The 15,506-nt window shown below is 41.4% G+C and overlaps 1 protein-coding gene across 3 annotated transcripts in view; it reads right to left on the minus strand.

Annotated features, from left to right (window-relative positions):
* The window catches only part of pak5 (p21 protein (Cdc42/Rac)-activated kinase 5), a 108,700-nt gene that overhangs the window by 66,901 nt on the left and 26,293 nt on the right, over positions 1 to 15,506 (minus strand). Inside the window, exons 1-2 of one of the 3 annotated variants that reach the window (XM_086263328.1) lie at positions 7,494 to 8,000; positions 799 to 1,022 (exon numbers count right to left, since the gene is read on the minus strand). In XM_086263328.1, coding sequence (XP_086119454.1) covers positions 799 to 1,022; positions 7,494 to 7,548 — 279 coding nt within the window. In that variant the 5' untranslated portion in view covers positions 7,549 to 8,000. Of the gene's footprint in view, positions 1 to 798; positions 1,023 to 7,493; positions 8,001 to 15,506 lie in introns of those variants that run through there. The other 2 variants (XM_086263329.1, XM_086263330.1) reach the window with 2 other exon arrangements.

Raw genomic sequence — 15,506 nt, forward strand, 5'->3', positions numbered from 1 at the left:
ACATACGTCTGCTGTGAACATGCAAATCAGATTCATAGGCATCTGGTCGCTTGGTCGCAAGCACTTAGAAAAATATCAAAATAGTGTTTTGTTATTCATTTGTTAAGATTCTTTTGTGATTTTTGCCCTTTTTAATTGGCCGGTAATGTCAGTTGACTTATGACCAGGGATCATAAATGGTGTGATGACACAAACACAAGTGTGCTATCTAGTTAGTGGATAGGTTAGTAGGTGGCCAGCGTAGCCACTGTTTATCCACAACATGTCTCCTGGGTGGGTGCCACTACTTTTTTAACCCACTGAAATATAAGAGGCTAAACTGTAATGCAACACAGTCTACTACAATTAGTTCTATAGCTTTAGTGGCAAGAGGGAGTCAATCAGTGTTCACAAAAATGTTTAATGTAGGCTTAAAGCATCATAATAAGCAACAATATGATTACCATTTCCGATTTGATAGAGACATTTAAACAGTGTGAAGTGGCCAGATGGTATGGAGAATTCTCTATTTTGCCTCTGAGGAAAGTGTGCAACAGGTGGAGAGGGAAGCAGTAAGAGACAAAAACACTGAGGTGACAGACATTTACAGAGGGTGAGAAAGCACAGACAGCAATAAAAAGGAGAGGCGAGAAGAAAAAAAGTTCATAATTAAGTTCACATAGACACGGCGTGTGTGGGTAAAAGTGGAGGAGAAACAGAGGGATGAACAGCAAGAGAAAGATGTGAGAAAGGTAAGCAACAGGCTGGAAGTGATAAAGATTTGTCTCTATTGCTAGAGTCTGTGTGGTTGTAATGTACCTTCATTGGTGCCAGCTGTATGGGGGTAATGTAGGAGGGGTCCACCATGGGCTTGGGCCGATTGGCAGTGTCTGCCAGGAGGCTCTGCCATTGCTGTGGCAGGCCGGTGAACTTCTGCTCCCGTGGGTCGAAGCCCGTGTGGACCCGGTGCTCGAAGTTAGACGGAGCTGAGATCTCCAGCCGTTTCTTCTTCTTCCCAAACATGCTGGAAAACCCTGGCAAACCTGGCAACCCCAAAAGAAAAAAAAAGCATACTTGTATTAATATTCTGGCTGCAGCACTGGCTACGCTTATGTTTGACGCCCGTGAGTTAAAGACTGTATCTTTAAGATGTCGTTATGAAGTCATCATGGCAGTATATTCTCCTTCTTGCCTAAAGTTTAATCTTCTTTTTTACATAGTACTAGGATGTTTTATACCACCGCTCTGTAGCATGATGAATCTCTTGTCTTATAACGCTGCAGGTTATAGACGAGGAAAGAACGAGCAAAACTATCCAAACACACAAAATAAAAGAAAAAAAGCCAAGTGTCCACTTTGATTATGTAATGTAAACATCAGGGGAAAAACGATGGCAGTGGGGATTTTTTTAAACACATGTTGGACAGCGGTTCTATGCGGCTGTATAGTCAGGCGCGTATGCTGCATGAAAGCTCCCGTCTGTGCTTTTTGGAGCTGTTTGGAAAACCCACTGTGACTCTCGTGGTTTGGGTGTATGCATAATGTCCAGTCATAGGAACAAAATGTCATAATGCTGTTGTTGTGGCTGTGAATGGAGTCTATTGTGTCACTCCTCTCTGAGAGGCATTGTCCTCTGAGGGAGCCACCACTGCCACCCCCGCCACCATACTCCTTACTTTTTTTCTCTTTGCCTCTGTCATGGCTTTTGCAGAGACAATGTTTGCTGTGCCATTCCACTCGATCATGCATTTGCATGCATGTACTGCAAATGGGCAAAATAAACAAAAGATCCTCACTTATGCAAACACGCTGAAAACAGTTCAACAAAACCGCTCGAGGAGTTTAATGTTTAGATTGTCCCAAGAAAAAATGTTTTGCCCCTATCAGAAGAAAACATCATTTACACTCATCACCACACACTAACCACTGACCATACACACACACCTTTATACACCACACACACACACACACACACAGTACATGCATTACAATTGTTACTAGCAAGTAACAACCATAATCTTTAAACTTCACCCAGTTACCATTATTTTAACATTTCAAACCTGCACAAATATGGAATAACGCTTAGATTTTCCAGTGAGAAAATCTGAATGCTTAACGGCGTATCCGCTTAGAAAGCAAGGTAATACGTTTGTGTATTTCAGTTTGTCCCAGTTTTCTAAAACTCTATTATAAATAAAAATTCAATTAACATGTTATTAGCTCAAATGTAGTTGCTTACCAGAAATGTGCCAGAAGTCATTCATTTTTAAGGCTGCCACTGTGTGTGTGTGTTCATGTGTGTTTAACGTGATAATACTTATTAATACTTAAAAGAGGAGAAATATCAGAAATGCTCCCTTATCTCTCAGCCTCCTGTAGAGGTGTGTCAGTGCCAGTTTTTGATTGGCTGGAAGTGGCAGGCTGCCAGAATGGCACTGTTACACTGTCAGGAGCAAGAGACAAAGTAAACAAACTTGTGCTGTACCCTCTGTGTCATACTCTGGCAGCATATTGTCAGCAGTGCTGAAGAGTGAGGGTGACACCGAAATCACAATAGAGCACAGTTGCATTTGCGGGTATATTTACATGTCATTTCCTGTATATGTAGCCGAGCAGCTAAAGTAGCCTGCAAACTGTCTGAGCAGTGAATGACTGCGGGTCATTCACCTAGCTGTGTTGCACACAAATTGTATACTTAAGTTTGTAATTTAGATAAGAGGCAGCAAAACAGTCAGAATGTGAGGAGCTTATGTAACGGCAGATAAACAATGTGCGATTTGTTCCTTACACTTTTGCTTTCCTTTTCAGTTTTTGGAGGCGCTAAAGAAAGACACGTCGCTATATCATAAGCGAAGAGCAAACATTTAAAGCACGTTTTTGAATAAAATATTACAAACATGCTGCTACCTCAAACATTCTAAGGAAATCTGCAGAGCGGTATATCAAATGACTAACTCTTCTGACCTGGTAGAGCCACTTCAACAGATGCAATGACAGAAGTCACCAAAGAGTCTTTCTCTAAATGCAACTTTAAACAGGCAAGGCAAAGTAATCATGGAAGTCTTTCTCAATCATTTCCTTTCTTCCCAGCAGGAGAGACAGACAGATCAAATTAGCGGCCTCAAACAGGAAAGATGGGGAGATAGATTGATAAAAATGGGGTAGGAGGGTTGATAAGGGTAGAACACGAGAGCGGAGGAGGAGCATGGGAAGGAGTTTAGGAAGGGATCTCAACAAATGCTAACAGAAGAAAGAAGAAGAAGAAAAAGACAAACATGGAAAGAGGACGGAAGCCTAAAGTCCTTTGTGCTAGGAATGCGCTGCACTGCATGCATCACAATCACAGCACAACAGATTATTATGCAGCACACGGCTGCCTTTAGAAAAGTCTATACTGGATCAAAGGGTGCTAAGTCATAGATAGAAGCTTCATCCCACAGGCATGTTTACACAACTCTGCCTTCTACAGTGCAGTCACTGTAAGCTTGCTTCAACGATGCTTTCATTTGTGAGCAAAAGTACTTTTAATGAAAAGAATATACCCGTGTAATCAAAACATAACTTGTCATATTCGTCATGATCTGATCAGGACTAAACATTTAACCACAACTGTGACCCGAGTGTGAGAGCAATACAAGTACATGTGCATACCACAACTAACAAATGACTCCTTGCAGTAAACACCTGCATATTAAGAAAGCGTCCATCACAGAGATACATCTGGAAAGATTGCTCGTTGTCTTTCAGCTAGCTTGATTCACAAAACCAAACAATTTAAACGCAGGTATCCCCCGATAAAGAACTAACGATGCTGAATCTTTATCTTTTCCATTTTGTGCTGAGCTACAAATCTCTTATGTAAGGAGGATGTGTCAGCAACCCTTTCCAATTTTGGCCGATGTCCACTTAAACCTCCACAAATCAAGCCAAGGTTCTAACCTTGTTGCTATTTTTGGGGCAGGTACACTAAGTGGCTACATTAAGAAGTGATGCAGTACCGACATGCAGACGTTATGTCCACTGGAAATGACATTCACAAAATACATTTAATGAAGACAACGTCAAGGATGAAGCTGAAACACGGCTCCTGTCAGAGGAAGTCTTCTGCCATCACTGCAGGACAGCACACAGTGACTAAACCGAGGATGATCGCAGACTTGCACTGAATCATCAGCTGACAAATGCAGTAAGCGAAGCTCTTGTTACCTTAGAGCAACATGCAAACAAAAACACATCCTATAACGCCACATCCAACTAAGAACCACAGCGGAAGTACTAATCAGACTGGTCAGTGTGTGTGGGTGTGCTCGTCCAGTTATTTGGGTGCCCCAGCCACTCTCCATGCATCTCCAGGTGTCCAACTCTCTCTTACCAGACTGTCACATTGCTGTGAGAGACTGCATTTATGCAGATCTCTTTAAGGTTTCACCACAGCATTTTAGTCAGGTTGAAGTCTGGACCAATGCAACACCTTGATCGTGTTATTCTTCAGTGATTCCATTGAAGATTTGCTGCTGTGTTTGTCTTTATTGTCCTGGTTGCATTATCCAATTTAAGCCGAGCTTTAGCTGTTAGACAGATCGCCTCACCTTTGACTCTAGAATACTTTGGTATACAAATTCATGATTGACTCAAAGGGCCCAGGTCCTGTTGCTGCAAAGCCCAAATCATCACCTCTCCACCACCATGCTCGGCAGTTAGTATGAGGTGATTGAGCAACTAAGCAAACCTAAGCTGTGCTGCCATGTTTTTTTTTAAAGGAAAAAAAGAGGCTTTCTCCTGGTAACCCTCCCAAACAAAGGCTTCTTGTCTATTTTTTCTAACTTTAATGCCATTAACTTCAACATTTAACATGCTAACTGACGCCCACAGAGTCTGAGATTGAGCTCTTGGGATCTTTGCAGTTTCTCAGAGCATTGCACGATCTGACATTGGGGTGACATTGCTTGCTACAGACAAGCAAACTGATGATGATGATCATTTGATTAGCATCACGTGGCTGTTACATACACTTCCTTTTTTTCACAAGACTAATCCTGTGAAAAGTTTATTTTTCAAATGATTGTATGCAGCTCTTAGTCCTTGTTTGACAAGAAAATAGTGGTTAATGAGAACCAAGCTAATTTATAGACACTGAACCAAACAACAAGCTAAACAGCTAGCGCTTTTAAATCAGCTAGCAAGCTAGCTAGTTTGTTTTATCTGTCTGAGGGTAACTGAAACCAATTTTTATTTTTAAATAGGTGTGTAGTGGTAAATCCAGCAGTGTTATCAATATGAACAAAATCTATTACAGTAAACGGCTTTAGCTAAACAAGAGGGATATTTTAATCAAGCTTTCATTTCACAAAATGTCTTCTTCTTTCCTTCTTGTACTGGGTAAGCAACCCATAGTGAAGGTGGAAACCCATGACCTAGATGGTGCTTCTCGGGAATAAGATTACTAAAGGCTAGTAGGACTTAAGTCGTCTAGGCCAAGCTCAGCAGTAAGGAGACACAACAACACATGCAGACAGACACACATAAACACAGCACTGAACGTGTGTTAGACAGCAGATGGAGACACATGTTCATGTACTCGCCCAGCCCAAACGTACTCCTGCAGAGCTTTTAGCAGCTTCTTTCTCACAACAGTCACAAAACAAGTTCAGACTGAGATGTACTTGAAGCGTAGAGCCCACTGGGAATTGCTGCCACGCAGAAGCCAGAGGAACTACTTACTGCACAACTTCTCCAGGCTGCCGTGCGAGCACCTCTTGAGCTGTAATTTATGGGCGGATTGTAAAGCACTTTGAGAAGTTCCACACTAATGCCTGCAAGGTTAGCCCGCCAAAGAGTAACAATGTCACTCTGATGAAAAACTGCACCTGGTAATATATGGCAGAGATTAGAGATTTGCAGCACCGTCATTCCAGCTGTGCTGAACTGCAGTGAGCTGTGACTGCGTGTGTGGTGAGCGGCCTCGATCGGATTTTTCACTGCACTGCACAGAAGGGTAAAGCAGTTTACTCAAACAGCTAATGAAGCTATAATAAAGCATCCTGCCTCTTTATGTCCACTGTAACTCAACGCAAGAGTATGGCTGAAAACAACTGGTAATAAGCAGAGTACTGTTTGCAATGCAAACACTGATTTCTTTTAGAAGCTACACAACTACTAAAAGCTAAGAACACAAACACTACTGCATACAAAGAGATAGTTTAGGATGCTGATGCAAACTGTTTACCTTTATATCTGAGTGTGTTGTATTCATTTGTATTCATGCTTGCATACCGTTTAATCTGTCAAAGCAATGTCATTTGATGTTACGAGAAGCATTACATAACATTTAACATCCTCTACACACAAAAAAGGGAGATGCTCAGCCATCCAAATGCTCATGCAAATGCATTCAAATGTATTAACAATTAGCCTTCAATGTCATTTAATGGGATTCACAGTAACCACACACACACGCTATATACACCAACACACTTAAATGGGCTACTGGTCCCAGGGCAGAGATCCTGACTCCCAGGCTGATTTGTCTCCAAACCATCTGTCACCATCTGAGCCTCCACAGGCATTTCCCCTTCTGTACAACAACACCTCAACAGACACACACACTGCAGTGAACCGGAGAGTCTGCACGTGTGTGTGTGTGTGTGTGTGTGTCAGTATTCGTGTTGTCTGTGTCTTGTATACACGCTGTATCTATTTTTGGTTCCTAAGCGCATGCTTTAATGTTCTGTGGCAACAGAGTGTATTCATCATGTTTTCCAAAGAGCGCATTAATTTTCTGTCCTTTAGATTGTAATTTAGAAGCATAATTCGGTATCGAGACGCAGAGCATTCACTCATGCACTAAATATGCAAATACATTTCATACATAATTTAAAACGCAACATGAAAAAGGACACAAATGCCTTCTGATAAACAAGCTGAGGGAGGGGCAATGCTCTCTACTTTGTTCCTACAGAGAATAGGAGGAACTCCTAATTTAATTAAAAGGTCAACAGGTTCAGAGTGAAAGCCTAAGCCCGGTTTGCCATTTGTGTTCAAGAAATTACCAGTGTTTCTGTTTAGATTTACTTGAAGTGGTGGCAAATGAGCAAAGTGAGAAGCAAATGTGTCCCTGCATCCTCACAGGTAGTCTTTGTTCCCCCTCTTCCTCCTTCCTCTTTTGTCCTGCCCTGCTCTGTTGTCTGCTGTTCACTTCTCTCTCATTTGCATTCACTTGTTCTCTCTTCGCCCTGTTCCTTCAGATGATTTAATTGGCTCCAAAAACTGTTTACACAGACATGCATTTCACCTTCCATTCCCGAAAGATGTGTTTCGTTGAGTGGTAAACAACTCGGTCTGATGGAGAGGCTTTTTAAAAAAATGTTATCATTTGCAAACTGTTCACAACAGTTTGTAAGATTCCTCTCTCAAATGAGGTTTAAAGATTTGGGGAGCAATGGGAAGCTCCAGCTCTGATTATAAATATACCTTTTGTCAAATTACACACAGACTGCGTGAATCAGAGGTCTTACCTGGCAACAAACTGACGGTCTCTTTCAGCCAATCAAAGCTCTCTGGGTAGGCCATAATGAGGCAGACAATTAAGTGCTCCTCAGATGTTTCGCTTTGATGTCAAATTACACTCCTGACAAATCCATTATGCGCCTCAATTTTCTTTGCACAAAAACCACTAAACAGCGAGTCCACCTCTCCAGTTGTAAGCTGATGATTCCCCCCCGGTGGAGCGATGCTTCTGAGAAGTCATCGAATTGACAAATCAGGTCACATTCGGGACCCTCTGCGTTCTCTGGCGAACTGTTACTAGTAATGCTACCCTGCCTGTATGCTCTGATAACTCCCAATGTGAGATGCACAGGACACGAAAAGTGCCTACGCCAGCAGACCGGGCCGAGGCACGGCCAGACAGCTTAAGCCTGGATCCATCCCATTTTACGTTTATTGTTTGTCTAACTGGGTTTGACCGGCCACGTCCCAAACTGAGCTGCCCCTGACCTTCACTGTCCTCCTCCTACTTACGTGTCCATCAACAGAAGCACAAAAACAACAGAGCGTGAGTGTCCTCTGCGTTCCCACAATCCACAGGATGGTGTTTGTGTGCTGGTCGCTTTGGCCAACACACACACACATACAAAACTGTCTCCCACCGATGCCAGCGTGTGCGGATATCAACGTTTGTGTCAAGAGCTGCATCGCCAGGCGGCCTATCACTGCCTCTTTCACACGACAAGTCACAGGGAGAAAGACAGAGAGTGTGACGGAGGAGATAAGATGGAAGAAAGAGAGAAACAAAAACAGCTGGTCCAGTCAGAGACTGTGACAGTCTGGCCGTTTGCCGACGCAAAGGGGACATTGAGCGGTGGCAGCCGCGGACAGGCCTTGTGCTGAGGGCAAACAGTCTCACAGAAGCAGTGCCAGGCTGTCAGGATAACACTGTACAGCATTTTTCCCTTACAGAGAGAGAGAAAGAGGGGATGGGAAATGACACCTATGCAAGGCAGCAAGCCAAATACAAATAAAATATTGAATGCACTGTTGTTTTCAAATAATGCCAATATGAAAAAAGGTAGCCTGAGCAAAAGCCAAGGGCTGAAAGAAATCTGCAAGTTTAGTATATCTAATGTATACTCGTGGAGTGCAAGGCTGATGATACGGTACATTTCAGGCTTGAGCAGAGATTGCTGCTGGTTGTGCTGCACATGGATGTGGAGTATATCTGAATGCATTACTGAAAAACTGAATTGGAGGCACAAGGAAAGCAATGAACTTACATCTGAAAGAACATTCATTTTTAGCAGGTACTCATTGGTATGTGTTTTAATAGTCAGGAAATGAGACACAAGAAATGTGTTTCTGCAGACAAATTTAACTGTAAGCATTTTGTGTCATGTTACATCAAGAATTCAAGGTCCGCTTCTTCCTGAAGACCTGAAACAAATATTACAGGATACATTTTTTCCTTCAAAGTAGTGAACTCTGACAGTTTGGAGTTCTTTTTGGTTAATCACTTGGGAAGAAAGGAAACAAATTATGTATGACATTTATCTGTGTTCTCATGATAAATGAGGACTGTTTTTACTTTACCAGTTACTGCTGCAACCCAACCCGTGTTAAAAGAGCTCAAAGTTTGAAGGCAAGCCTTGTCATGTTCCAGTTTGCGTTGCACATTTCATAGTTCACCTCTGCCTGCCAATAAATTTGCCAGTGTTTGCAGACAAGTTGGGGTCTTCCAGGTTGCTAGCTTGCAACCTGCTAGCAACCAAAAGCACAAAGCACGAGGAGGTCTTTTTGGTGCAGTGCCACAAACCTCTCTACATCCAATTTCACACATGTGAGTGCCAGAAACCTCCATCAACCACTCACCAACTTTTTGTGGAATCCACCAGATGGTTGCAAGATGGTCTCCAATCATGTAAATGGGGCTTAGCTATAAATACTTGTCATTAAATAAATTTGGCTTATTTTGCAAAACATCAGCTTTTCATCTGATTGACTGATTGTGAATCATTAAATCCGGATGTAATGATGTATGTAATTTTTCTAACTGATTTATCAGTCTTATAGATGTCAGTATGTCAGGCCGTTCATCTTGCAGTTTTCTGTGGCATTCTCAAAGTGAAGTATTGTCCTACTTCCCTTGACAACCACAGACCAATAAAATCAAATGCTAAATGTCAAGTACTGTTAGGGCAACAGTTTGAAATTATTTGCAGTCACTGGCTCTTAACATTCGAAGAACAAAACACTCAAACCTTAAACGGTCAATTTTAAGCAATGGTCTAATTTTTGGAGTTCATGCAATAAAAAACGATATCAGTTTTTTTCCTTTGTTCAAAAGGGAAAATTTGTTGTTATACAAAAATAATTATATAAATTATGAATAATTGTGTTTATCATGTGGTTTGTCACTATTAAAACACTGGTTAGATTAAGGAAAGACTGTGAATTTAATTCCATATCCTAAATCTACATCTTATATACGCAGTCGCACATGGAGATGGCAACATAAGCAGAGACGGTTAAAATGATGGCATTTCACGGCTAAGTACCACACTCTTTAAGAGCATCAATACCCTCCACATGTCTAATGAGCGGGTACATCGTAGCTGTCACAATACAGATGCAGCGTGATGCTTGACGCAATCACAATCACTGCAAATGACAGAAACATTTGTGAAAGGGAGCTATCCAGGTCAGCTGCTTTCTTCAGGTCTCTCACCGATCTCTCACTATCAAGGGAAAGAATCAGCTAAAGTTGTTATCTCATCGTGGTGTAACATAATAGATGGATACAGCAAAGAAGGGTGACTCTGGGAGGTACCGAGAGATCAGGAGAGTTATCTAAATGAGATCTTTGCAGTCCTGAGGACAGAAGACTGCATATCACTGCCTGAGAAAGCGCGTGTGCAGATGTGTAACCATGTCTATATGTATATATGTGTATAGCTGTGTTTTCTCCCTTTAAAAGCACATTAAAGTAGAAGGCTGACCCCAAACTAAATCTCTTATAATAGTCATTGAAAAGAAGAGACATGATGTGAATCGAAGATGAAATCTCACAAAAGAATTACAACCTTTTAATATTACTGCTTTATGAAGAACCAATCAATACAAATGTTCTTGTATAAACCAGCTGAACATGACTACCCAGAGCTTTTGCATGCCATTTGAGAGAAAAGGATGCTGTTAACTGGGGACTGACTGACTGATCTGTGCATTTAGGACCACTTTTTCAGTTCTAGGTCTTCTGCTGCAAGCTCAGTAGATTATTAGATCCTCTTCCCCAGCCCCAACCTCCAACTCCTCCTTAGGCATTTCCAGGGAAGGTCGGATACAGTATCCCTCCAGTGTGCACCAGAGCTGCTTTCAGTTAGCCCAGAATACCATCAGACAATGTGAAGGAGCCATACTTCCACCTTCAAATATCAATGCTCCTAACTTTTAAACTAAACCCAGGCACCACTACAACTCATCCTTTTGATAATACATATATTTAGTTTATGACCACAGGTTGATTATTAAGTCATAAAACTCATTCGGATGTTAGCTCTTCTCAATATGCACAATATAACTCTATCTGTTGATCTAACAATTCATCTTACTCCAGAGCAAGTATATAATTACATTTTTTATCCCTCCGCTGATATCGGTCATCATACAAACAATTAATCTTATTTTACTGCACAGCAGCGTTGCACTAAACATGATTTTATTGCAGCCCACTGCTGATTTGTGATGGGCATCAGACATAGTGGTGTCTTCGAAAAGTGGGAAGCATGATTACGCATCACATCTGCTGCTGCTGCTTCAGCTGTTGACTGTTTTAATAAACAAGACAAATCTTCAGGCCAAACATGAATGTATTACGAGAGCTGGATTATGTCACCCCTACTCAGCCTTTCATGCCAATTTTATCCCATCCCAGGGGTCAACTGAGGTATTACAACCTTTAACCAAACATATATTCAAAGCAATATAATAAATTACTTTAATACTGTATTGAAAAATATATTTAATTATTTTTTACAATAAATAAAGAGGTCTGTAAAGCTGTTGAGTTTTGATCTTTACATTATTATTTTTTTCCTCACCAAGAATCCGGTTCTTATTATTTATTATAGCACATGAAGCCAAACTAAAAGCATCCGACCATCATTTCAGTGAATCCTGGGCATTTATTTTTCAATGTTTTACATTGACTGATTTTACATTTTGACAGCCTCCACTTTAGGTAAACACAACACAGGTACAGTCAACTATCGGACAAAGCTGCATCGTTTCCTTGCATCCAACTCCTTTGTCTGAGTCCAGGCTTCAAAAACATGCAGCTCTCTAACACATCTATTCAGAATGAATTTGCAGGGATTGAGATGTGGAGCAATAACACACTGACACGAGAAAAAAAACAAGCTCCACTGTGAAAAAAAACCCCCACACTCATAATATTGGATTCCTTAGCCAATAAGCAAAGGTAGATAAAGTGCTGCTTCTTATCTGAACCTGTACACTGATAAAGAATGAAGGAATAACCATTATTCAGCCCTGCCATCGACACTATCAAGCACGTGAAAGGAAGGCTATGCCATATGGTATTAGTTTCAGTGCCCCAGGGCTAACATCTGTATGCAGACAGCATCCACATCTAGACTGAAGAGACAAATGTTTCTTTTTTTCCGAGACTGAAGCAGCCTTTTTGTAGGCCTGCCATTTCACTGAGAAGCAGTCAGACATAAAGAGAATGACTGGCAACACTGCAGGGCACTCTGTGACTCTCTGGTTATTTGTTTATGTTAGCATCTGGTTGTCTGTGTCATGTCATGTGTGTGCACGTGTGTGTGTGCAGATTTCAGAGATGGTCAGCTATGGTTGTGTCCAAGAAGCCACAGATATAGTGGATAAATAAAGAGCAGTTATGACAGATGTAATTACAGAGGGTGCGATTACAATGAATGCCTTCTGGTGAAGCAATGTAGTTGTGCAATTCTTTGAATAAGCACTGCACATCCCCCCTGGTGTCAAGATCTGTTAACAGAACAGAGCGTTTCTATTACCAGCCTGCATTGTATGGAGTATTTACTCACAGTGCAAATGTATCCAGCGCCCTCTGTTAGGTGTCACTACTATTTGCTCCAGTGAACACTGATTTTAAGCATTGAAATACTGACTGGAGCTATGAGCCCCACCCCAACTAGCCCTACTCTGTAAATCAAGAGTCAGGCTCAGCGAGAAATCAGAATTATCAGCATCCAAAAGCTCAAGAAAAATCACAGACCTACTGAAGCACTCAAGTGGAATAATCTGAAATCTCAATCTCTTGGTCATTGCTTTGCAACTGTGGAGACCAGTGTTGGGTAAGTTACTTTAAAATAGTAACTTAGTTACATTACTAGTTACTTCTCTCAAAAGTAACTCAGTTACTTCAAGTTACTCGTTACTTTCAAAGTAACTAGTTACTAGGGAAAGTAACTTTGGTTTTACTCAGAATTCTCTTGTTAATGTGTTGCTTCCATAACTTTGCCAATCTTCTAGCTTGCTTACTTGCCACAAGTGCACTGTGCCACCTACCAATAGAAAGAAAAAGATAATGTGCATATTTCCACGAGAGAAATCCCACGCCTGGACCGTCATTGACCGCTGCCATGATTCTAGCCTACGTCACAGTGTCATCTGCGCCTTTTACATCCAACACAAAAACTGCAGTCGTGGTGCTTTCGATTGTACTCAGAACTCGGAAATTCTGCCTTCCGAATAGGAAGATGTAGGCAACACCAGACTGCAGATGAGCTGCATACAGAGCTGGACTGGGACAAAAAAATCATCCCGGGCATTTTGACTAGAGACTGGCCCACCATTATAGGGAAAATCATAAAGCCTTTGAATGAAAACAAACACTGTTGTGACAGTGATGTACACTGTTTTGATGGTATATATGCATCAATCTATCAATCGTTTGTTGTAAGATTCAGATAATTATTTTTTAAAAGCTAGACATTTTAAATGAGAATAAGAAAGAAAAGTATTTCTTTGTGCCCCCCTTTCCCTGTTAATGCCCTACCTGCCCCCCTGGCAACACTTTGCTAGACCCGCCCCTGCACAGTTACCAGCTGTCAGCTACTTAGAAAAGGATCCTGGTGTTATTTGTCTCTCAGAAACAGTTCATAACTTCCCTTCAACTCATTCATGTCACCTAAAAGGTAAACCTGTTTCTCCATCACCTGTTCAGCTCTGATGATCCAGTAAGGACATCTCCTGGTTTCATCTTCATGTTTCCCTCTCACCACATAACCAAACCATATCATGACCAGCAGCTTTTTTTACAGCTGTGGCTCCAGCAAACATCAGCTGATACTAGAAATTAATATTAAATAAATTCTAACAACAGCTGATCAAGCTTAAACGTGCTGCTGTTGTTTAGCGCGACATCCGCTGGTTTCCTCTTTCTGCGCAAAGTGGGCGATAAACACACAAGAGAGAAAAGACGATCAGCTGATCACTGATCAGTTTTCATGATTGAAGTAGAAACGGGAGAGGGAGGGGGGAGAATGAGAGAAGAGGCAGCTGTGCAGCGTAAAGACACAGAGTAACTCCAGCTTTGTGCCTTTTTCATTGTAGCTGAAGTCCGGGACAAACTGTTCCTTTTCACCTCAATAAGAAACGCGTAATATTTTCTCTGAATACCAGACGGGACGGTTGGCAACTCTAATAACTTATGAACAAAATAAAGTTAAACATCATTAACTTCATAGCACCCACCCAGCTGTGTAGAAACTCCGTCATGCTAGCTAGCACGCAGTACGGAAAAAGTCAGAATAACGAAAATAAACTCCACCTAAACTTGGTTCATATCTGACCCAGAGAGACTGCAGGTCCTAACTTCTTACCTGAAGTTCTGTTCACACTTGGACCGGCGGCCGCCTGGGGTCTCTTTTCCTTCTGCGTCCCTTTTCCTTCATCCACCTGCTGCCTCCACCACTTGCTAATGTTACTGAATCTGTGGAAGCTCCGCGATAGCCACCACACGAAGTAACGAGTAACGACCCTATCTAAATCCCAGTAACGAGTAACGCGTTCCTGATTTTGGCATAATAACTAGTTACCGTGCTCGTTACCACAATAATAACGTAGTTACTGTAACGCGTTACTTAATAACGCGTTAGTCCCAACACTGGTGGAGACCAAACACTTTGCTTAGCTAAGAGTGCACAACCTAACCAGAAGCCTCCAGGCGTGACCTAACATAACTAGGATTTAACTTTTCAAGTGAACACATAGTGAATATAATGGTTAAATAATAGTTATGTGTTGTGTTGTTGCTGAAATGGAAAAAGGATGATTTTCTGATTTTGTCCTATATGCAGAAAAAAAGCCGGTTTAACCTACTTTTTTCCTAAAGGAAGGGCTTTGAGGCTCCTCTTTTATAAAGATTATTTAGAACACAAAAGGATCATTAATTTTCACTAATATTACATTTATGTAATCTTAAGACATGACTTGAATCAGAAATAATGGTTACTATAAAAATAACTCTCTAGATTATTGTGAAATAAGTCCATAGTCATCTATGATTGATGTCACTTGGAACCCAGAGCTCCCCACCATTAAAACCTGTGTACTTCCTGTTGGTGGTTTTCTGTGTTAAAAGCACTTTGTTCTTTGATAGCCTCCTTCTTTCCACCCCATTATCTGCTGAAGCACGTTAAACCCCCAACTTAATCGTTTATTATTGAAAGCTCGGCAAGAAGCCTTCCCTCCTGGTGTTATGGGAAAATGGTTAAGGCTGAGATGTAAAAGACGTAGGGTTACGCATTTAGCCAGCTACCGAACTGCATGGAAGCTACACTTCATGGGCTGTGCTTTAAAATGGGCGACCCATCGTCTATATATGTGAGTCTGAGGATATGAAAATAGGCATATTTGTGTGTGTAACGGTTGTCATGGTGCTTAAAAAGCAGGCAACAAATGAACTGGGAAAAAACAAAAGATTGTGATATTATTAGAAGCATTGTTCACATTCAGGGTACATCATA

This window comes from Aulonocara sp. 'chitande type north' Nkhata Bay, linkage group LG15 (assembly GCF_057382095.1).
Source record: "Aulonocara sp. 'chitande type north' Nkhata Bay isolate Kocher_YH1m ecotype deep benthic linkage group LG15, A_spYH_male_GT1.1, whole genome shotgun sequence".
Lineage (NCBI taxonomy): Eukaryota > Metazoa > Chordata > Actinopteri > Cichliformes > Cichlidae > Aulonocara > Aulonocara sp. 'chitande type north' Nkhata Bay.